General features: G+C 40.2%; 1 protein-coding gene across 9 annotated transcripts; it reads right to left on the bottom strand.

The window, feature by feature from the left end:
- Positions 1 to 2,638: 2,638 nt before the first annotated feature.
- On the bottom strand, positions 2,639 to 20,773 carry bicra (BRD4 interacting chromatin remodeling complex associated protein). Of its 9 annotated transcripts, none has more exons than XM_005159252.6 (15): positions 20,716 to 20,773; positions 19,148 to 19,193; positions 18,604 to 18,649; positions 18,051 to 18,116; positions 15,798 to 17,819; positions 15,465 to 15,650; positions 11,449 to 12,063; positions 9,108 to 9,315; positions 8,942 to 9,033; positions 7,318 to 7,443; positions 7,168 to 7,217; positions 6,884 to 7,032; positions 6,683 to 6,777; positions 6,482 to 6,587; positions 2,639 to 5,347 (listed from the first exon to the last, which is right to left on the bottom strand). In XM_005159252.6, exons 2-15 carry the CDS (start codon positions 19,186 to 19,188, stop codon positions 3,678 to 3,680), a joined length of 5,472 nt encoding a protein of 1,823 aa, XP_005159309.1. In that variant the 5' UTR covers positions 19,189 to 19,193; positions 20,716 to 20,773; the 3' UTR covers positions 2,639 to 3,677. The 9 variants fall into 9 exon arrangements, 8 of the variants coding, with proteins under 8 accessions (XP_005159309.1, XP_005159310.1, XP_005159311.1 ...); XM_005159253.6 differs by having other exon boundaries at positions 6,482 to 6,584; XM_005159254.6 differs by lacking the exon at positions 15,465 to 15,650.
- Positions 20,774 to 22,536: the final 1,763 nt, after the last annotated feature.

Raw genomic sequence — 22,536 nt, 5'->3', positions numbered from 1 at the left:
TATGGTTTGTTTGGCTTTTGTTTGAACTGTTTGTAGAACAGATGCGCATGTGACTACTGATGCTGGCATGACAGAACACATTGGAGAGGCTTGGCAGGTCAACTCTTGTGGCTCTCTGAGGCATAGCTGATTAACCAATGCCATCTGCTGGCCGGATAGATCATTACATATACAGATGAAGTCACTAGCAACTTTCAAAACTGGTTGTTACATACAAGTATTTCCCATGTGTGTTTAACATTTTTATACACCATTATTAAGGGGGGGGGGGGGGCAACCTAATTGTTTTGTGTTGTGACAACATGAAGGGGTTATGTTGCATCGTTTACTTACTAATGCCCTCCACCCCTTCCAGGGAATGGGCCACCAAAGGTCGATCCTCAGAGGACATTCTTTCTACTTGTCTCCAGATGTAAACCATCTTTGTGATGTCTGCCTCGAGGACGCATCAGTGGGAGTTTCTTGGACGGCCTCTCTTCCGCGTCCCTTAGGGGTTCCATCTGAGAGCCTGTCTGGTGATGCTAGTTGGTGGTTTGCCCTATCCAATCCCATCTTCTTCTCTTCCAGATTTCTGCTTCTATTGGAGGATGACAGGTCCTTCCCTTTAGGTCGGTGATTCTGATCTTTTCGGGCCAGCAAATGAAGAGAATCTTTTTGAGATAGGTGTTGATGAACGTCTGGATTCCTAGGGTGATGGTTTTGGTTATCCTTCGGGTTTCAACCCCACAACATTACTGACTTCACTATGGAGTTGAACAGACAGGTCTTGGTGGTCAAAGTAAGTTCTTTAGTCTTTACCATGATGATAGTACATACAATTTTTTGGTTATTTTGCAAGATAGTTCACTCAAAAAATTACGTTTGATGTTCATTCAAACTACTTATTTAAAATAAGCTGAAACAACACCATTCTGAGTTTTTTGGACAACGTAATTGTTTTATGTTCAATCTACATATATGTGTAAAAACACTTTAACTTAATAATTTGTGTTGTGACAACTTTTACCTACTTATACCCACCACCCCTTTCAGAGTATGGGCCACCAAAGGTCGATCTCCAGAGGTTTCTGTCCAGGGCCATTCTTTCTACTTGTCTCCAGATGTAACCCATCTCTGCGATGTCTGCCTTGAGGTTGCGTCGCCAGGTATTATGGACAGGGTCTCTTCCGCTTCCCTTAAGGGTTCTGAGAGCTTGACTAGTTGGTGGTTTGCGTAGGGTGTGCCCTATCCAATCCCGTCTTCTCTTCCAGATTTCTGTGATTTTGTTTATATTGGAGGTTGACAGGTCCTTCCCCATCGATCGATGTTACTGATCGTGTCGGGCCATCGAATGTGAAGAATCTTTCTAAACCAGGTGTTGATGAACATCTGGATTCTTCGGGTTGTGGTTTTGGTTATCCTCCAGGTTTCAACTCTGTACAACATTACTGACTTCACAATGGAGTTGAACAGACGGTCAAAGTAAGTAGTTCTTTAGTGTTTGGCATGATGATAGTACTTACAAATTTTTCGTTATTTTGCAAGATAGTTCACTCAAAAATGACGTTTGCTAATTGTTTAAAATGAGCTGAAAAAAACAAAATTCTTGAGGGTTTTTTTTGCAATAACTTAGTAGTTTTTACAAATTTAAGTGAATTGAACAAAACGGTTAAGTTAATGCCTTCATGTTATCCCAACACAAATTGATAGTGCAAGTTAGGTTAATTAGGCAAGTCGTTGGACAACAGTAGTTTAATTTGTAAAATTTCTTAAGGGTTATTTTTATTTAGTTTAGTTATTTCTCAACTAAAACAAACAAAAAATACTTTCTCTAGAAAAAATAAATAAATAAATATATCTCATAAACTTGTCGGCTTATTATCCCTTTATTAACTCGGGGTCGCCACAACAGAATGAACCACCAACGTATCTAGCAAGTTTTTACACAGCGGATGCCCTTCCGGCCGCAACCCATCCTTGGGAAACATCCACACAGACATTCACACACACACACTCATGCACTACGGACAATTTAGCCTACCCAATTCACCTGTACCACATGTCTTTAGACTGTGGGGGAAACCGGAGCACCCGGAGGAAACCCACGCGAACGCAGGGAGAACATGCAAACTCCACACAGAAACGTCAACTGAGCCGAGGCTCGAACCAGCGACGTTCTTGCTGTGAGGCGACAGCACTACCTACTGCGCCACTTATATAAATATATAATAATATCAAAATATATATATGGAAATACCAGCCTGATTTCACAAGGAAACGCAACTATTTTACGTTTTGTCAGATTAGTGGCTAATTCGTAGTTCGAGTTCAATTGTACAAAAATGTACGATTTTTTTTAAAGGTGGCATTGGCACACAACCCCACCTCTACACCCAACCGTCATTGGGAGATAAGCAAATCGTACAAATGAGATTGTACGAATTCATACGGATAAGCCACTAAATCAAAAAGTTATGATTTGCTTTGAGATTATTTGTTGAAAATACTGTAAAAATGTCCTTAGCACCATTTGACATCACTTAGGAAATATTTTAAAAAGAATAACAATTTTACAGGAGGGATAATAAATTTGACATCAACTCTACAGTCAATCCAGTCAAAAACAATCAAGTCCAACGGCAATCAAAAACAAATGGGGTTGTTTCATAAAAGAAGCAAGGTTTAATTTACAGTTTTACTAAATGTACAGTTTTTTAAAAAGTGTCATTATACACAATAAATACAATACAAAATTAATCTGTAGTACTATACTTCAAATTCTTACAGTTCTATTTTCTTTTTTCTCTTTACATTATTATTGTTCTTTTCGTCTGTGTCATTGCTTTTCGCTGTGTTTGCTTCTGAATGGTTCCAAGTCTTTCAGTGATCCTATCTTAAATTTGAACGAGTGTCTGCACATACATATGCAAAAACAAAACATAAATGAGGGATATCGCACTCTGCACTTCAGAGATGAAAAATGGCTGTTCTCACGAAGAAAAAAGAAATCATCTATTATAAGGGCGACCCAAATTTGCTGCGCTATGATTGTAAGTTTGATTTGTAAATGTGCTCTTGATACTGGAATGCTTTAAAGGTCAACGGATTTCCTAGAGTTTGGGTGATTTGTCTACTTGTGAATGCATCATTGTTAATTCCTTTAGTCAAACAACCAAAGACAACAAATCATGCTTTCAGGGCGCTACACTATAATGCTATGATCCATAATGATCAATAAATCATAATATAGGGGACCATTTTAACAAAGGGATCCATTGGTCTCTCTAAAATAACTGTTTGATATGACAAATTCATGATATCACTTAAAGTTCCTGCAATCTGCATCCGTCACTGTGATTATTACAAACATTACTAATTAAATGAAAGGTCATGTCTTCTCACAATTTGAGAAGAACTAAAATAACTGGGATATGGACGTTGGAACTGGCCTAGCTTCGCACCCAGGATGGAAATAAAAAGTGACAAAAATCTGAAAATCATATCAAAGTGCACTTTTTATACTTAGAAAGTACACTTAAAGGGCCATATGTAAACCAAAAGAACACGTTTGATCAGCACGAACCACAGACAAACAAAGCAAACACAGCTGAACATGGGAAAATGTCTCCATTTTCTTCCCCCTATGCACTGACATCCTGCTTTTTCAGTCTTTCAGTCGACGTGGGCTGAAGGGGCTGTTATCTACTGTGCGTCTGTGAAACCAGATTTCCATTCTGCCCTCGCCCTCCTACCTGTGAATGCTGGGACATGGGGGCGGACGAGGGCTGTGTTGAGAGGGGAGGCATGGACTGTCTGTAGGAGGGATGGGTTTGGTGCTGGTTAGGCAGGTTTGCCCCATGAACCCTCCCTAAATCCCCTCTCCCTGAGCCTCCGTGTCCAGGAGGGCCCTGTTGGAGGTTTAGTATACTGTCTATGGCACACTGCAGGTGCTCATTTAGCGAGTCGTCAGGCGGCGGGCTGCCGCTGGAGAAGCTTGCATTGTCCATGTCCGGAGAGTCCGACTTGCAGCGTTTGGCAGGAAGTGACGAGTCTCTTGTGCAGGAAGACTCTCCGGGAGAGGGCGGCCCTGGGGCATGCTGATCCATCCTGAAGGCGCCCCGTCCCCCTTCCCGGTGTTTGCTTCCTATGCCCTTTAACCGCCCCAAAGCACCACCACCACCACCACCTTCCTCCATATCATCCTCATCGTCTTTATCAAACTCCCGATGATGTTGGTACGCGTTTTTTATTCCCCGATAAAGGACGTCTTCAACGGCTGCCAGGCTTTGTGACTCCGCATGGGGGTGAGATCGCCCGTGTCCACCTTGCCGCTCCAGTTTCACACTGGCTATCACAGTTCGTTCGGGTTGAGGGGACGAGCTTTGCGGTTGGGGCGAAGAGGTAACAGGAGGTCCTGCAGGCAGAATGGGTAGTGTATCTCCACCACCTCCTGGTACTCCAGGCCTGTGACGGGGACTGATGTTCTCACGGTATGTCTTTCGGAGCGGGAGCCTGCACGTTGTTAGTGGTGGCGTTGCTGTGGACGCTGGGTTACGTTTGACCCCACCTACCTCATGGTGCTCCAGGGTGCCGTTCATCTGCGCGGTCGACGTAGAAGGTGACGATGAAGACCAGGTGGAGAATGAAGACGATGCCCCGCTCGAGGAAGTTGCGCTACTGGAGGCGGAGGCTGTGTGTGTGGTTACTGTGGTGACAGTGGAGGAGGAGGTGGATTGAGAGGTTGTGGGTTGAGTTCTAATGACGGTGGAGGGAAGAGTTACGTGTGGCTTTACTTTCTGCGGCTGCTCGGGGGTGGGCGTCTGTGGTGTGAGTTGTGATTGCGAATGGACAGGATCTAATGCAGTGTTGTGAACCACCTTACTTAACCCCGCCTCTTGCTTGATCTTCAGCTTCAAACCTATCCGCCGACGTGCCTCGTAGGTCTTGATGGGTGGTTTGCTGGTCCGTTGGGGAAGTGCAACGTCATCGTCGTCGTCAGCAGGGCGGGAGGACGGAGTGCGGCTGAAGGAGGCACTTGGTGCGACAGGCTCAGCAGGCGGTCGCACCACCGGAGCAGGCGTAGGGGTTGAGCTGGTGGACCAGGAGACTGAAGCTCCTCCTCCACCTTGCTTGATCACCAGTTTTGTTGGAGGGAAGAGTGCAGGGGCAGGAGCAGGAGCAGGAGTTGGGGCAGCAGCTGGAGCAGGTGTAGAGGTTGGAGCCGGGGCAACAGTTGTGGCAGGAGCAGGCGTAACTGCTGTAGGCGGAGCCGCAACCATTGTTGATGCAGTTCTTACAGAACTTAGCTCCACCTTTTCAAGCTTCACCGCACTGCTGTCCACTAAACACGAATTGGCCACAAATTCCTCTGCAAACAGTCAAAGATTAAAATGATTAAACAATGCAACATCCTAAAATGTTAGCTATATATACAATGAACAAACAAAGTGCTTAAGGTAGGGCTACATGATTCTGGAAAAATCAGGCATGTTTGGTAGATATATAGATATATATATATATATATATATATATATATATATATATATATATATATATATATATATATATATATATATATATATATTTTTTTTTTTTTTTTATTTTATATATATATATATATATATATATATTTAAAACTTTCCATATCTGCAATGCCTGTATTTTGGCTTTTTTTTTGTAGTCCACTTAAGAGACCAACTTGGAAATCATTTTTTTTCTTTATTGGTATTGATCGTTTTTAAATTCAAATGGCATTAACATGCCTGTTTTAATTTCTGTAATAAATATGGCTGTCAAGCCAGGATCTTGATGGTTTATTGTGGGTTTGTTGTTTACATGAAGAAATCTGTTACAATTTAAACACTAACTCTAATAAACAATTATATTTTGAATTTAAATAGTTTTTGTCTTGCGTTTATATTAATTTTACATTTGAATAGCCAAAATTACACGTTTCAGTCTTTTAAATGCGATTAATCGCGATTAATTTTCCAAAAAAGTGTGATTAATTAGTTATTTTTTTAAATCGATTGACAGCACTAATATATATATATATATATATATATATATATATATATATATATATATATATATATATATTTTTTTTTTTTTTTTTATATATTTTCTGTGGAGTCTAACAGTATTCAGGTACGGAAACTGAATAATCAAATGTAAAATATCACTAAATAGACATCATTTAAATAGCGAATCAAAATTTGTTTATTAAAGTTACAAATGGTTCATGTAGCTGAATACTTCAAACTCTCCTGAAATGCCCACACAGTCACAGGCCTTAAAAACACATGCAACTGATCAACTTGTACTGTATTATGGCTAAACTCAACAGTGACTCCACAAATCTCGTGTGTTCTGAGCTATGACTCAACATTGACCATCCCACAGTGTGACTATTGCAGATGCGCACATTGTGGTATTGATGCTGAACTGACATATTGTGCCTACCTCACGCCAAATATAACTTGCATTAAACCATAGGAATTACCTGGTTTCTCCTTGGCTAGGACCCTGTCCTGACTCAGAGCAACCTTTTCCTCTTGAATGAACATCCGGTCAATCATAACCATCTCTGCTGAGGGACCCAGCCTCTGCTCAAGGTAGCAAATACACAAGACGTAAAATGAATTTCAAGCTCTGATCCTCCACATATCAAGGTCAAGTGGTGCGAGTGAGATTTAAATGGTACCTTTGATTCCTCGAAAAGCAAGTGACGATATTTATCCAGCATTGCTTGTGTGCGTTTCAAGAGCTGGCTTGAGACGTTCTCAAATTCATCATCCACTGAACAGAGAAGCACAAAGCAGGAGTTACGCACCAGTTCAGAAGACATTGTCGCCAGACAACCTTACCGTAGTACAGATGTTCACACAGAGGTATGAGTATTTACCTTTACGACAGTCTTCCGGAGATGAAGCCGTGCCTTGGTACAGATGGTATGGCAGCAGCCGATGAAGTGTGTCCTCAAAAGAGCGGAAAGGAGAGCTGTAGTCAGGATGGAGAACTGAGCCTTGCTGTTTTCGCAGCTGTTCCAGCATCCTACAAACAGACACATGAGCTCATGAGAACTGCTGATCTTAAAAAAGCACAGCTCATTAATAAATGGTTCATAACATGCATCAATCATTCATTAATGATACATTCACAACTTTGTCTGTATTTGAATGTTTGTACCTAGCTTCTTTGCTTGGTTCCATACTAAAGGGCCTTTTTAATGTTGATGTCTGTAAAAAAAAAATAAAAAAGACAAACATTAGAAGATTACAACAAATAAATCATCAAGCTAATTTTTTTAGCTCATGTAGTGTAATTTTCGAAGCCTACCTGTGTTTGGGGAGCAGGTAGTGGAGGTGCAGGCATTTGAGAGAGTCCAGCACCTAACACCTGAATCTGCAAACCTGCTTTGCCCAGAGTTAGTCCACTAACCGAACTTATGACGCCTGGCTTTGCCTGCAAACCAACATCATTGTGATTAAAATGATCAGTCTTCACTTATTAAAGATACTTACAGCTAGGGCTGAGCAATATGACAGAAATTTCATATCACGATAGAAGTCATCTCATGTATATCATCATATAGTACCATTTGCATAAATTCAATCACTTAATAGTTTATATATATTGACCACATGTTAAGGACTTTCTTTTTTACATTTTAAAGTATATACTCAAAAATGTACTCATTCAGATTAGGGTTGGGTATCTTTTGGAGTTCGATACTGGTGCTCAATCAATACTTTTAGAACAGTACCGGTGCCTAAACCAATATTTTAAACCACAAAACTATGGTGGATGACTCTATAAAAATCTTTTATTTGATAAAAAAATAAAAATAATTTTAATTAAACAATATAATTAAAGTTGAAATTATATTATTCATATTTTATATATTTGAATTTAATTAATATATTCCTTTTGATCATTTGTTTGTTAGTATGAATTTAAGATTTGCATTATGCAATTAACATTACATTAGTTTATTACTAACCTGCACGCTGTCATCAAAATCAGGGAACACCTTTTTTTTTTAGGGTTTAAGAGTATTGTCTTAATCATGTTACTATCAGAGTATTGGTGTCCATGTAAGCGTACTCTGTGAAAGTGCCAGATGTTACAAGCTGTCAAAGCAGCCTTTAAGTTGATTCCCTGCGCCATCAAATTTTTCATCAAGTTTGACGTGTTTCCCCCCTTAAACGCAACTTTTGTAACTCGCCTGCTTCACGTTGCTGTGTCAGAATCCTTGCTTGTAAAATACAGCCATATTTAATGCTTAGTTGAAGCGATTTTGATGAACGTGATCATGCGTGTTGATGAATCTGAAGGGAGTCGCTCACCCGATGCGCTGTACTACGCGTGTTGCCTAAGTGCGTGCGTTCCCCAAGCAACAAGAACAATCGCCTAATATTGTTGACGGTCTCTGTATCCCTCAAAGTTGTTTAGAATTAAATGTTTAGAAATGTTGTAACACAATCCGTACCTATGTGTGCCTTTGATGCACCCTTTGATGCTTTTTACGTCCTTGTCGCAACACCAGTGGCACCGAAATTCGGTCCGGTACATCTCGGTACCCAACCCTAATTCAAATGTGATCATATTTCTCTCTTCTTTTAGAACTTTAGGGCAAATGTTTGATTATAAATGTAGAAATATAAAATAAATATTAATAAAATACAAAACGCTTGTCAAAAGCTAATGATTATATGTAAAGCTTAAAATAAATATACTCTAAATAAAGTTGCAGGATTGCAACATTTCCATCTGCATCCCTGTAATGGTGTGTAATATTGTGCTAATATAAATTATGAAAGAATTACCGTAAACAATGTACTTTGTAACATAATAGTATTAATAATAATAATTTAGCATAATATTAAAGGAAATACTTTTTATTTTGTCCATATAATGCATACAGTCATATCGCACAGCCCTAAGAACACATTTAACTAACCTGGACAGCCTGTGCAAGGTTTGGTGTTGTGATTCCCGTGTTCACCGTAGCCCCAGCAGACACCGCAGAAAACACTTGTGTGTCATTTGCACCTGTGTTGAATATAACATTATCAGCATAGGAGTATTTTCAAGTAAACATGTGAAGGATAAGATCCAATGGCCACCTGTAGTAGAGGGCTTGACAAGCACAGACTTCTGCGGCAGAAGAGACTGGACTGGTGCTTGGATGGCTCCAGTGGCCGTTGAAGAAGTCGCAGCTTGGACCGAAGGCTGATCTGGCATTTTGTTGAACTGGTTTGTAGCCTGTTGCTGAGAGGCCTGGGCTTGTGCCTGAGCTTGCTGCTTAGCCTGCAAAAGTATGTTTTGCTGGACCTGTAGAAATCACACACACGAACAATCACCTTAATTAAGGATGTTCATGAGAGCAGAATAAATCTACTCTGGATTTGGTTGACTAAAATCTAACCAGTTTAGTTAAATCATATTATTTTAAATTACGCATATCTCTAACATTTCTAATCTCATTATATACTCCTGAACAAGAATGATATTCAGGTTTGAACAATATGGGCCCAGATTTAAGAGTTGTGGTGTAACATTAGGCCTACATAGGGCCCCTCATAAAAGACATTCTCTATAATAAACCAGCTATATATACACCATTCCGTATTCTTTCAAATGTTTACATTTGTATAAATTTAACCAAATTCTTATGCTTAATTAAATGCCCAGATAAAATGCTTTACTGATAATAATTTTATTACCAAATATTAAAATAGTTTAATTGGGGGGTGGGGGGTGAACTGCAGTTAAAGATAAAAATAAAAATGAAACACTAGAAATTACATGAAACTCCAGAGGACACGGATGGCTTAGTGACGTAATGGCGTTAATCACCCTATAGACTTCCATTAATAAGCAAGCTAATGTGGCAGACCGGAAAGTTTCGCATGTGGCTGCAATCGAAAGTTCAATCTTTGTGAACTCTGCCCTGTGAAATCGCATCATGTGATTGGGTGAGACCAATTGAAGATCAAAACGTGACCTCACTATACAGCAATTTTAAATATGGAGCAATCGCTTGCTTTCTCAACGTCTAATCATATTGTCCTTCCCCTTTTCGCAGCGTGATACGACAGAATTTTACAAGCACAATGTCTAGTGTAACCATGGCTTTAGGACAGGGTGTCCATACTCTGTTTTTGGATGGTTGGTGCAGATTTTAGCTTCAACTTGTCGCAACACACCTGCACAGATGCTTCTAGAAAGCCTACTAAGGGCTTGATTAGCTAGCCCAGGCGTGTCTGATTGGGATTGGAACTAAACTTTGTAGCACATCAGACCTCCAGTTTGGGCACCCCTGCTTTAAGACATTTAAATGGAAAGAAGATTCAGACTGGATCCTTTAATATACTGCCTACATAAACATTTTCGTTTTATCGTTATTCAGTTTGTGATTTTTTGTGAGTTTTATTTAGCTTTTAATAAAACAGTACTTTAAAAACTATTGTTGACAAATAATATGATGCAAATTATTTATCAACTAAATTAACAAAGTTTCCCCGCAATTCTGCATTACAAACAGTTAGAGCAGGGGTACCCAAACTCTGTCCTGCAGACCCGGTGTCAAAAGTTTAGTTCCGGCCCCGATTAGACACAACAGGGCTAGCTAATCAAACTATTACTAGGCTTTCTGGAAACATGCGAGCGTTGTATTGTGACAAGTTGGATCTAAAACCTGCAGGACACCGGCCCTCCAGGACCATGGGTAACCCTGACTCAGAGCAAGGTATTTAGGATGAGTTGATAACAATTTTGAAGAGAAACTGGAGATTCTGACTGGATCCTTTAACAAACAGTCCCTCCATAAACATTTTCTTTTAGTCTTTATTTATGGACATATGCAAGTACAGTTTTGTCCATGAATTAAGACTAAACAAAATTGTTTATGGAGGGACTGTTTATTAAAAGATCCAGTCAGAATCTCCTGCTTCTCTCCAGAATTTTCTTCAACCTATGTCAGTACATTTTTGTCATCTAGAACATATTTTAATTTACCTTTCATCAGAAGATTCTGACTGGATCTTGGTCCTTCCTTAAGAAAATTTGGACTGGTTCCTTTAACAAATGGTCCCTCCATAAACAATTTAATTTACCCCTTATTTATGGACAAAAACATCAGTACATTTTGTCATAGATTTTGTCATTAAAACTTATTTTTATTTCCTTTTCGTCAGTAAAATAAATATAGTTGGCGAAAACTAACATTGTTTCCACGCAAACCCGCATCACAAACACTTAGAGCAGGGTATTTAGAATGAGTTGATCAATCCAGTACATTTGTGTCCATGAATAAAGACCAAACAAAAATGTTCATGGAGGGAACATCTGTTAAAAGATCCAGTCAGAATCTTCTGTTTCTCTCCAGAATTTTCATCCACTCATGTCTATACACTTCACAAGCACTTAGAGCGAGGTATTTGGGATAAACTGATGATACAATACCTGGTGAAGTTTTTCCAAGAGCTGCTTTTGTTGAGGGGAGGGCTGTGTGATTGATGACATGGTCTGCAGCTGCGCACTGACCAGCTGTAGGTGATGCTGCTGTTCTGCGGTCAGCCCAGGCACCACCGTCACCTGCTGTTTCACTGCTGCAGCTGGAGACGAGCTGGAGACTGGGGGCTGGAACTGGAACTGTGTGGGAAGTGGCTGCGGAGGCTTTGGGGAGCACGAGGAAGGAGGTACGTCTGGCTGCAGAGCAGCAGGCTGAGGAAGAACTTGAGGCTGGAGCTGCACTTGTAACTGCTGAGGCTGCTGTTGCTGAGGTGGTGGAGCCGGCTGTGGAGAACCTCCCATCTGATTGTGAATGATGAAGAGAGGCGGTAGAGAGGAAGGGGTGCATGAGCGTGAAGGAGTCTGTGCCTGTGAAGGAGGCTGGGGCTGCGAGGGAGGCCGAGACTGTTGATGGGGAGACTGGATCTGCTGCCCGAGAGTGAGAGGGGAAACTTGAGCAGGTTGAGGGCTGTCGGACAGTGTGGGTGCTGGCGAAGGGGTGACCACAGGCTGAGATTGGGAGGCGTTTTGGATCTTTATAGACTGTGAATGTGCTGACGATGGAACCTATATGGTAAAAAAGAGGAGGTGGGGGATGAGAGAAATTGTCAGTTGTTGCTTGATTAATCGTGCACATTTGTCATTAATTTTGAGTCTATGTACGTTTTAGGGATGCACTGAAATTTCCAACAACAGAAAATGACTTTCACAGTACAAGAAAGTAATCAATATGATTTTTGTAGTAATTTGAAAAAAAAAAAAAAAAAAAGTAGTTGTTGAAATGTTATAAATATTAAATAAACATTGTTTTTATGCTTTATTTGAAAATGAATATATGTCGAATAGAAATAATCTATGTAAACACGGCAAATGTATTTAGGAAGATCTGGATTTTGATCAGTTTCAGCTATTTTCTCACTTCTCTGAGAGATTTGATTAGTTTTAGGATGACAGGGAATGTCAATTGCCAACCACAACAATTTCCAACCATTGGGTGAATTAGTGCAGTGGTCTACTTGCTCCTCAAAATAATTTACATCAGTGATCTCAACTCAGACCCACATCTACACATGTATGTCTTTCTTATCTAACACACATTTAGGTTTACTGAACAAAAGTCTTTGGAAGGTTAAGGCTGCAGCCTGTACCCAAAAGTGTACTGGCTTAAGATCTGTTTTTAATGGATTTCAACTGAGGAGAATTTAAGTATGAACAAAATATTAGCTACTCTAAGATATTTGACCATAAAAACTAGTCAAAGGCCATTTCTAGAGAGAGGTGGGATACAGCAGGGGTTCTCAAACTTTTCAGCTCGCGACCCCCACTATCCTCAGAGGTGGTTATAAACATACAAACACTGCACACAACAGTGCACACACACCAATTAGAACTATATAAACGAGCTTATTTACAATACAAAAAAGTTCATAAGTCATTATTCATTTGTTAAATTTAATATTAATGTCACTTAATGAGAATGGTGGGCACAATCTTTACAGCACAAGACTATTGTTGGTTTAATTTTGCAGATCACCACTTGAAAAACATCCTCTGTTCAGTCGTGGCCGTTATTTTTAATGTACGCATGTGCCGTTTCCTTAATCTAGCGTAATAACCCCAGGGGTGGCATGTTGTTTACTCAACTATTAAATACTATTTTTATCTTCTGTAGGTTATGACTAAAATATAAGAATTCCAATAGTTTAATAACATGTATGATATTTTTGGAAATCACCCTCCCCAGGGGACAACTGGGATACAGCATACCCCACTTGTCATTCCTTCCTAAGGTTTTCGCAAATGATCAAACAACTCTACCATAAAGTCAATGGAAAATATACCTTGATTAGTTATGAAAGGTACACACACAACACACAAAGGTACACCAATCCAGCAATGGACTCTTCCATTTCCCTCTATGCTATAGAGCTGATGATCTGGACCAGGGGCCTGTACCATGAAGGTGGATTAGCTGGCTAGCCAGTTAAGTTTTAGTTTAGTTTGTACCAGGGTTGTCATGATACTGGAATTCAATACCAATCAGTACTGAAATTTTAAAAATGTTGCGTTATTTCCCGCGAACATTTAAGCGATGTGAGCACATTCTTAAACAGCACTGATTTACTATTGTGTTTACATACTCAACAGAAATGACTGTGATTGGCTGTGAAGGTCCTCGGTTTGCCGAACTCACCGCTGTTTACGGAGTGTAACCACAAAAAAGGACACTGGAGCGTTTTAAAGCCGATTAAGCAGACTGCTCGTATGTCCGCTTATAGACAAACCAATTAATCGACATGACTTTGAAACGCTCCAGTGTCCCTGTATCTATGGTTACACTCAGTGTACAGCGGTGAGTTCGGTGAACTGATGACCTTCACGGCCAATCACAGTCATTTTTGTTGAGCACGTGAACACAATGGCAAATCAGTGCTGTTTAAGAACATGCTCAACAGCGCTCAAATGTTAGCAGGAAATGGAGTTTATTTTTTTTATTTCAGTACCGATTGGTATCAAATTCAGCATCGTGACAATCCTAGTTTGTACCATGAAAGAAGCTCAGCTGCTCAATAATACCATGGCAACAAAGAGTGATTAATGTCAAACAGCTTCAATTTACCTGAAAACCAAAATAGAAGCAAATTAAAGCTAACTTAGCTAGCTAGCTAACCCAGATTTATGGTACAAGTCCAGGATAAGTTAAATAAGAAAGGCTTAAATTGTGCAGAGTGGTGGAGTCAAGGATCATCCTTTTCACAGGTTACACTATCATTACAAAGACTTCCTATCCATAACTGTTCTACAATTCAGTTTCACTATCGTTTTTGATTGTTCTGATTGTTTTTTTAAGTGCATCACTAAAACAATGAGCAATTTCTCATATCTACAGTGCAAAAACAAAACACCACACAGCAACAAGCTACAATAAACAAATAAGAGTAGGATAATATACAAGCAAGAAGAAATAGAAAAGGAAAAATCTTGTTTCAAAACATCAAAAAGGAAGTTTTCGTAAAGACTTCAAAAGTTGAAGTACAAAATGTACAAACTTATATAAACATCTAAAAGATAGATGCTCTTTAAATGCAATACTTGAGCTTAATACTGGGAGGGTAGACAACTCACTCAAGGACAACATTTTTGCAGAGAACAAAAAAATAAAAAATTGGTTCACATACAGACAAGGAATATTCTAAAGAACAGTCTACAAACCAAAACAGATTTGCTGGTAGGATCAGAAGGCAATTCAGGGCAGCGAGAAAGTGATCAAGATCAAATCTTTGAAAGTGATCTTGAAGGGAATTAATTTAATTTCTCTTGGGGGTGGTGGTTGTGGGGGCTGATTGGGGTTAAAAACAGCAGTTACTGAACGTGAGGGCAGCAGAAGGAATGAGTACTGAGAATGTTAATCTTAATGGATAAAGTGAGTGGCAATGATTTACAGCAGATAAACTGTTAGGAATCCATCATGACATGCCTGTGAGAAGATGATGCAAACACACACACAACCAAAAAATAGAGTACTATTATTGCATGTGACACCATTCGAAGAGTAACAATGGCACTGTTATTTGCATCAACCCTTTTTTTAATTAGTGTCAATGTAGTTTTGCAAGCTTTCGGCTCAGAAATAATCATGCAAACAAACAACAGGACATGTCTTATTAGGGGAAAGAATATCGTGCAATAGGCAATGAAACTAATGGATGAAAATAATGAATCTCTCATTACATTATCAATGACAGAAACAGATAATAGTCATCGTGACAGATGCAGAATGAAAAAACGGATTAAATACAGGCAAAAACAAGAAGTGGAAACAAGTGAAAGAGCAGTAGCCTGAGCAATGACAGTAGAAGGACAAGAGGACAGAAAAAGAGGGAATTCTGCTGGGAGACAGTGGTCCAATACGCAGCAGTGGCAGCAACAAGTGGGTGGGGCTTAGCACAGAGCATGAGCTCATCTACCTTGTTAACCACTGTTGCCATGTGGGCAGGACCAAGGGAGGGACTGGGACTCTGCCTCTGCCGAGTCTCAGCTAACAAGTTGTCATGGCCTGAAGGGACGGGACCAGAACTGCTGCCGCTGACGATAACAGATGCAGGTACACCCACAGCGGCAGGTGGGTCTTTTCCTGCGTGATGCTGTTGCTCCTAACATAGGTACATTTATCAGTTCAGGAATGGGAGAGGTAAAACAATCATTCAAACTGGTCCAGAGGTCAGCTTGGGGCTCTAAATGTTGTTATGTTAGCACACAGTTTGCAAACAGCAGATAAAGTTTAAAGAGAGCACACTGACCTGGTGCAGGAACATTTGAAGAGGCTCCTGGCTCAGGATCATGCCGGAACCAGGTGACGTGAACAACACTTTTCCAGGGCTGTGCTGGGCCTGTGAACACAGACCCACCATTGTGGATGCAGACGTGGCCATCGTTGGGGATGGAGATGAAGAGGAAGGAACCGAAGCTGCTACTGAAACTGGAGGCGTCGTCTGAACCGTGAGAATTGAGGGCTGAGGTTGCGTCTGTGCTGGTTGAGCAGCAGAGTCAGAAGAGCCGCCCAATACAGTGATACCCTCTCCTGGCTGGCATGGCGCCATTGCCGTCGATCCACTGCTACCATTATTAGGGACGCCGCCAGACTGCTGCAACGTCTGTAAACTGACTGCTGGGCTAAGGCTCTCCACAGACAGGGAATTCTGTATAGGCATGCCCTGAATGACCGTTTGTACATGCCCGGTTACCGGATGAGATTGTGTCTGAGTATGCGCCAAAGACACCGGCATTTGGAACAGTGCAGGCTGACCCATCTGACCAGGCTGGAGCTGGATGTGTCCAGAGAGAATGTGGGCTGCACCAGGGTGGCCCTGTGAAGCCAACACCTGTCCCAAGTTGATGTTCTGATTGGCTGTCAAGATCTGATTAGCGATTATCTGCCCTCCAGGCCCCTGACTGGTTATGATGTGTCCACCAGGATGCTGAGCCAGGATCTGGCCTCCTGCTTGAAGCCCTGGTAAGAGGAACTGGTGGTTTTGGCCCTGCAGGACAGTTTGCGAGGGAATGACAATGCTGCCCTGTTGGTTTAACAAGTGAACACTGAGGGGTTTGCCTGAAGTTTGAGGGCCCTGCTGTTTAAAGAGCGCTTGAGAAAACTGTGTTCCCTGCGACGCTGCCTGTGTGCTCAAAACTACGTTAGAGCCAGGCTTCCCGGTGAGGAACGTTACATTCTGACCAGCTGACACTGGGATTTGCTGTACCCCCAGAGCTTTATTAGCATCATTTGGCAAGGCATGTGGGGCAGGAAGCTGTTGTTGTTGTTGCTTGAAGATTTTGGGTTGGATTGTACCCCCTTGAGGAGGTTTGGGCTGTATTGGCGTTGGCGTTCGCTGGATGATGACATTCTGCATGATTTGGCCTTGAGGCTGGGTCTGAGATCCAATTCCTGCACCCAAAGAGGCATTACTAAAACCCACTATACCACCAGCAGTGGCCATTGTAGTTGCACTGTTGTTGGTATTTGTGCTGCCTAAGCAGACAGCTGGCCCATTTAAGGCAGGGGACCCGAGAGTGGCCTTGCCCCCTTGAATTACAAGTCCACCTCCTGAACTCAAAACAGAGCTTCCAAGCCCAGCCTGCGTTCCAGCGCTTGCTGCCTCCGGCCCAGGTTGATGCAGTTGGTAGCCACCCATGGTTTTCGTCAAGATTTGCTGCCCAGATGGATTTATAGTCATTACAGTGGGCTGACCCACCACTTGAATTTGTCCAATGCCCAACGGTCCAGACTGGCTGCCGTTCGGTAGGGCCTGAAGGCTCGAAATTGGCTGAAGTGTTACATTTCCAAGTCCGACTTGTTGTACAAAAGGCTGGACGCTGATAGCCTTGTTCATGACCTGTTGTTGAAGCTGCAGACCTGGATGTGCCAGGACAGAACCAAGCATGTCTGGAGTGGGATTTGAGGGTGCGGTAGGGGTGCCTTGGTTTGGAAAAATCTGAGTTGCACCTCCAATGCCCACCCCAGACAGGCCGGCATCAGGCAGGGGTTGAACCACCTGCGTAAGGCCAGTTAGCCCAAAGGAACTGAGGTCAAGCTCAGCATCTGCCTCTTGAAGGCTCTGCTCTGTGATGTTAGCCTCCGCCAAGCTCTGCTGCAAAATGTCACAGGGCTCATGATTTGTCCCAACACCATTACTTCCATTGTCTCCTCCTGGCGATCCCCCCAATATGTCATCGTCCTCCAAGAAGTCCAAATCAACGCTGACTCTTGGAAGGCCCGGCTCACTTGTCGACAGCTGAACCTGTGCCGGAACCTCAGGAACATGGCCCTGGAAAACACAGACAGACTTTTTAAAAACTAGACCCAGTCACATTTTCAGAATCATATGAAATAACATGCTAAGGATGGATTTGGGATGGTGGCACTCCTTTGGGACTGACTGCTGTAGTTGCAGATCTGGTGCACAATGCATCTGATTTGGATGGTGGGGTTGAGGAGCACATGCTACGAAAAAAAGGATGGAGCCAGGAGGTTGGCGCAAATGGGGGATTTTACTCACCCCAGTGCTGGAGAAGAACGAGCTGGACGGGTCACCTGAGCCATCCAATAGGTCATCAGTGTCCAGCTACAGACAGATATACCCAGGATAGGACAGGCAGAAATCACCACAGCACACAGACAGGCGTGTGAAAGCGACAGGGAGAAGACGCACAAGGGGCAAATAGGCAGACAAAGAGGAAAAGGCAAGGGAAGAGAAAAGTGAGGACAGTGCACCAATCAACCAGAACAAAATGCAGGCACAACCAAGTTAAAAAGCCAAGCAAACAGGAAAGAAAACAGGAGTCAAAAGACAGGAAAATTAGATTAGTATGTCATATACGTGAATTAACCAAAGAGGGAAAAAATCAGGATTGAAATAGAAATTAAGAGGAGCAATTATGTTCTAAAGAAAAGATCAATAAGCTTGACAACCCTTTTAGGGGAAGAAATGTAAAAATAACCCGGAAAGAATTAGAAGGATCAGGGAACTCTTGGTGGATGAGGGTGTTGTGTTTTTCTGTGATGTATCTGGGTTACATTATAAAAGTGTGCCCACCACTGGAAGTACTCACTTGTGTTTCTGATCCATGAAGAAAATCGTTGAGTGCTTGTGGGTCACTGTACAAGAAAGTTGTTATTTAGCTTGGTCTACAATGCAACAAAACAAGCTAATGACACGTTATCCTCTTGTTAAGTCATGACGTATCGATGATGTTTGCAATATTGTTTCCAGGTCCAAGCCGCTACTCATTTGAATTGAGAAAATATTAGCTTATAGCCACTTTTTAGTCCTATCTCATATTAAAGTGAATTTTATATAAAATCATAGTGTATACATCAGTCTCTGGGATTGCTGCATCACAGACACCAAAATTTTAACAATTTATAAAAAAATGTATCACTTTCTGGCCATCGGATTAGCCATGGACATATATATTGCGGTCATGATTTTCGAAAGTATTACATTGCTTAGTAAACATTTATTATTATCATTTGATAAGTCTCCCCAAACAGTTTGATATAGCACTTGGACCTGGAAGCCGCTTTGCGCGATGTCACACTTAACAAGTAGATAAACAGTTATTTGACATTTTTGAGGTAACATATTGAACTTACCAAATTACATCTAGCAAGCACCTGCCATCTTCATCATCCATGTCAACTACAGTTAAAAAACATCAATATAAAAAAAGTACATAAGCATTAGCCCCGCCAACATAGGTGAGTTTTCAGAATAAAACATCCAAACATTACACTTTGTAGTGAAATGTGGGTTGATTAACTCAGAGGAAATTAATATTTAGACAAACAGAATAAATTCGCAAACACAAAAAATATAATTACCTGGCAGTTTTGAATGCTACAATTTTCAGAGTAAATAAATATAATCAATATTGTTGAACAAAAAAAATAATGATGACATTATTAAATCAGACTATGCTAGCAAGTAAGTCTTTCAACATTGATAATTGTGTATAAACAATAATAATAATAAAGCAAATAAACAGAAAAAAACAACACTTTTGATAACATACTTACAATTAATAATTACTAATTGGTGTAGCCAATTATGTACCCATTTTGGTGTATCCTATTTAGGCCCAAAATTTTGTTTTTAGACAACATATTCGGATGATTGAACAAACTTATATTGAAATAGTGAGTCTTCCAAGAGAAACTACACAAATTAACACGAGTGAACATTTCCGTATCCATTGAAAGCATCAGCTGAACTTTCGTGCAGTCGTGTAGCGTCAGAGAAAGTGAGGGAAAAAGCGCGCGCATCACCTCACACTCTCTCAAACACAGAAAAATACCACAGGGTGTCAAATATCTCGATTTGCAGACACACAACCGCCTATTTTCAAGAATTAGTCAGACTTCGGAGAGTCGTTGCAGTGCTCAAGATCACAGTCTCGATCTAAACAAATCAAAACCACAAAATGAGGATGAGGTAGGCGGGGACGCCTCTAATGTTTGTTAGGGGGGAAAACAGTATCAGTGTAGATCACACCGACCATCATTGACAAATATCTGCGAAAGCTTCTCCTGTCAGACATCTGATTTATGTCATTTTGAAAGCATCACACATCAGAAGAGCACCACAGACATGAATGGACACTCCGGACCTGCAGGACACGGCGGTTATTTTTCACAATTCGCAAAGCTTTAACAGCTCTTTGCACTCCTTTAAAAGCAGAGGCTTTTATTTTCAACAAATATACAGATTTACCCGCACGGAGCGCCTTTAATTCGCCTTTTCACGCTCGTTCTGCAGCTGATTTGGTTAGCTGTTGCTAGCTAGCTTCCTAGCTGTAATATGTGCGTTTACAGACGCAATACGCACAAATCTGACAATAACTGACTGTAAACACGTAGTATTTAGGCCATACAATCGCATTCGCTGGAGCCACTTGACATAATTGATGAATATTTGGCGTTTGGGCTCTAATAGTCGCGATTGCGTAGCCTATCTTTATCCCTGCTAAATATGAGTTTATGTTGGAATACTCTTGGATCAGGGGGGTATGCTTGGGAATTCGCTGTAAAATCAACCTATTGAGCGACCTATGCAACTGGCCGGTTGTACGTCGCGGGAAACGCTGAGCTCTGCATGCGAGTGTTGCAGCGTTGCAATAGTTATAGAGAATTATAGAGAAATTGCTACATTGTATCAAACTCACCCGAGACGATAGAGGTGCAGGCGGCGCGGGGTCTCCAGTACGGCCCTGCACGGGCTCCGAGTCAGGACCCAAGCACAGCGCTCACAAGCAGGAAACAGAGGCCCGGCGCGATTGCCTGATTAATTAACAAACCACAGCGTTGTTTTGATTATCGAGGCTGCACGTACAGTATCATGCATCGTGCATCGTTATACGTTGTTTTAATATAAATGTTGAACATTGTGCTACACTAAAGTGGTATATGAGCTGTAGAGTAGATACACTGAGTATGAAGGAATGGAGTTCAACCTTCATATGAACCACATTACAACACAGAACAAGTAGTGTGTGTGTGTGTGTGTGTGTGTGTGTGTGTGTGTGTGTGTGTGTGTATAAATAGCAAATTAGAAAGTAATGCTTATATAATGACCAAGGATTATATCAGTGGTTGTCTGATTATTTATTTACTTTTTTACATTTTATTGATTATGTGTTGCTTAGACAACCTTTTACGAATCTGATCCAAAATAAAAAGGTAACTAATTTATTAAAAAAGGGTATATTTGCTTAAATGAAAGCGTTTGTTCATAATAGTGATTTTAAATTAAAATACATGGCATCTAGCTTTGTTCTCTTCAGTTTAACAGTATTTTTATTTGGATTATAACAACACTTTAACAAAAATTTAAGGAAAAGGGCATCAGAATATTTTTTTTCTTTTTTCAATTAAATTATAGTTAAATACTGTCAAGTTTTGTTGTTTACATTTGAACTCTTCAGTATATACTTAGAATAATTTAATATGAAACTACAAAATATAATACAAATGTTTAATATATCAAGTACACAGCAAAATGATATTTATATAATGTGCTTGAACTGTAGCACTACTTTTCCTTTCATTATTCACTTCATAATAGTAATTGATTAGTCGATTACGATTCCTATCAAAATATGCCAAAATAAAAAAGTAACTAATTAATTTTATTTTAAAAAGGTTTTAAAATTATTATTTAGCTTAGAATAAAATCATTTCTAATTTATAATATTTATTTTAAATAAAAATACATGACATCTAGCTATGTTCTCTTCGGTCTGTTCGGATTATAACAATGTACACGTAACAAAAATGGGGAAAAAATGTAATTCAAATGACATCAAATTCTTGTCTTCACCTTTTTTCAATTAAAATATTGTTTAACACTGTCAATTTTTGTTGTCTACAGTTTTGAGTATGCATGCTAATTAATTTAATATACAACACTACAATGTATAATATAACAAGTAAACTGCAAAAGAATATACATACAATGGGCTTGAACTGTAACACTACTTTTCCTTATTATTCACTTTGATTATTTAGATGATTAGTTATTGTTACAATTACTATCATAATGTGCCAAAACAAAAAACACAACTAATTAATAAAAAAGAGATTATTTTGCTTAAATAAAATCATTTCTTATTTAGGATAATAATTTTAAATGAAAGTAAATTACATCTAGCTTTGTTCTCTTCGGTTTAACAGTATTTTCGAAGGAATTATAACAATAAACACAACAAAAATGGAAAAAAATGTCATGAAAATGCCATCAAAATCGTCTCTTTGCCTTTTTTTAATTAAAATGTTGTTTAACACTGTCAAGTTTCGTTGCCCACAGTTGAACTTTTCAGTATACACGTTCAAAAATTTAATACGAAACACAATGCTTAATATAACAACATTGCAAAATTATGTTTGTATAATGAGCGAACTGTAGCACTACTTTTCCTTTTATTCATCACTTCGATTAATGAAGATGATTAGTCGATTATGGTTATAATTCCTATCAAAATATGCCA

The sequence above is a fragment of the Danio rerio genome, chromosome 18, assembly GCF_049306965.1.
Source record: "Danio rerio strain Tuebingen ecotype United States chromosome 18, GRCz12tu, whole genome shotgun sequence".
NCBI classification, from domain to species: Eukaryota; Metazoa; Chordata; class Actinopteri; order Cypriniformes; family Danionidae; genus Danio; species Danio rerio.
The sequence above is the reverse complement of the archived record's forward strand: the minus strand, read 5'-3'. Positions and strand labels throughout refer to the sequence as shown.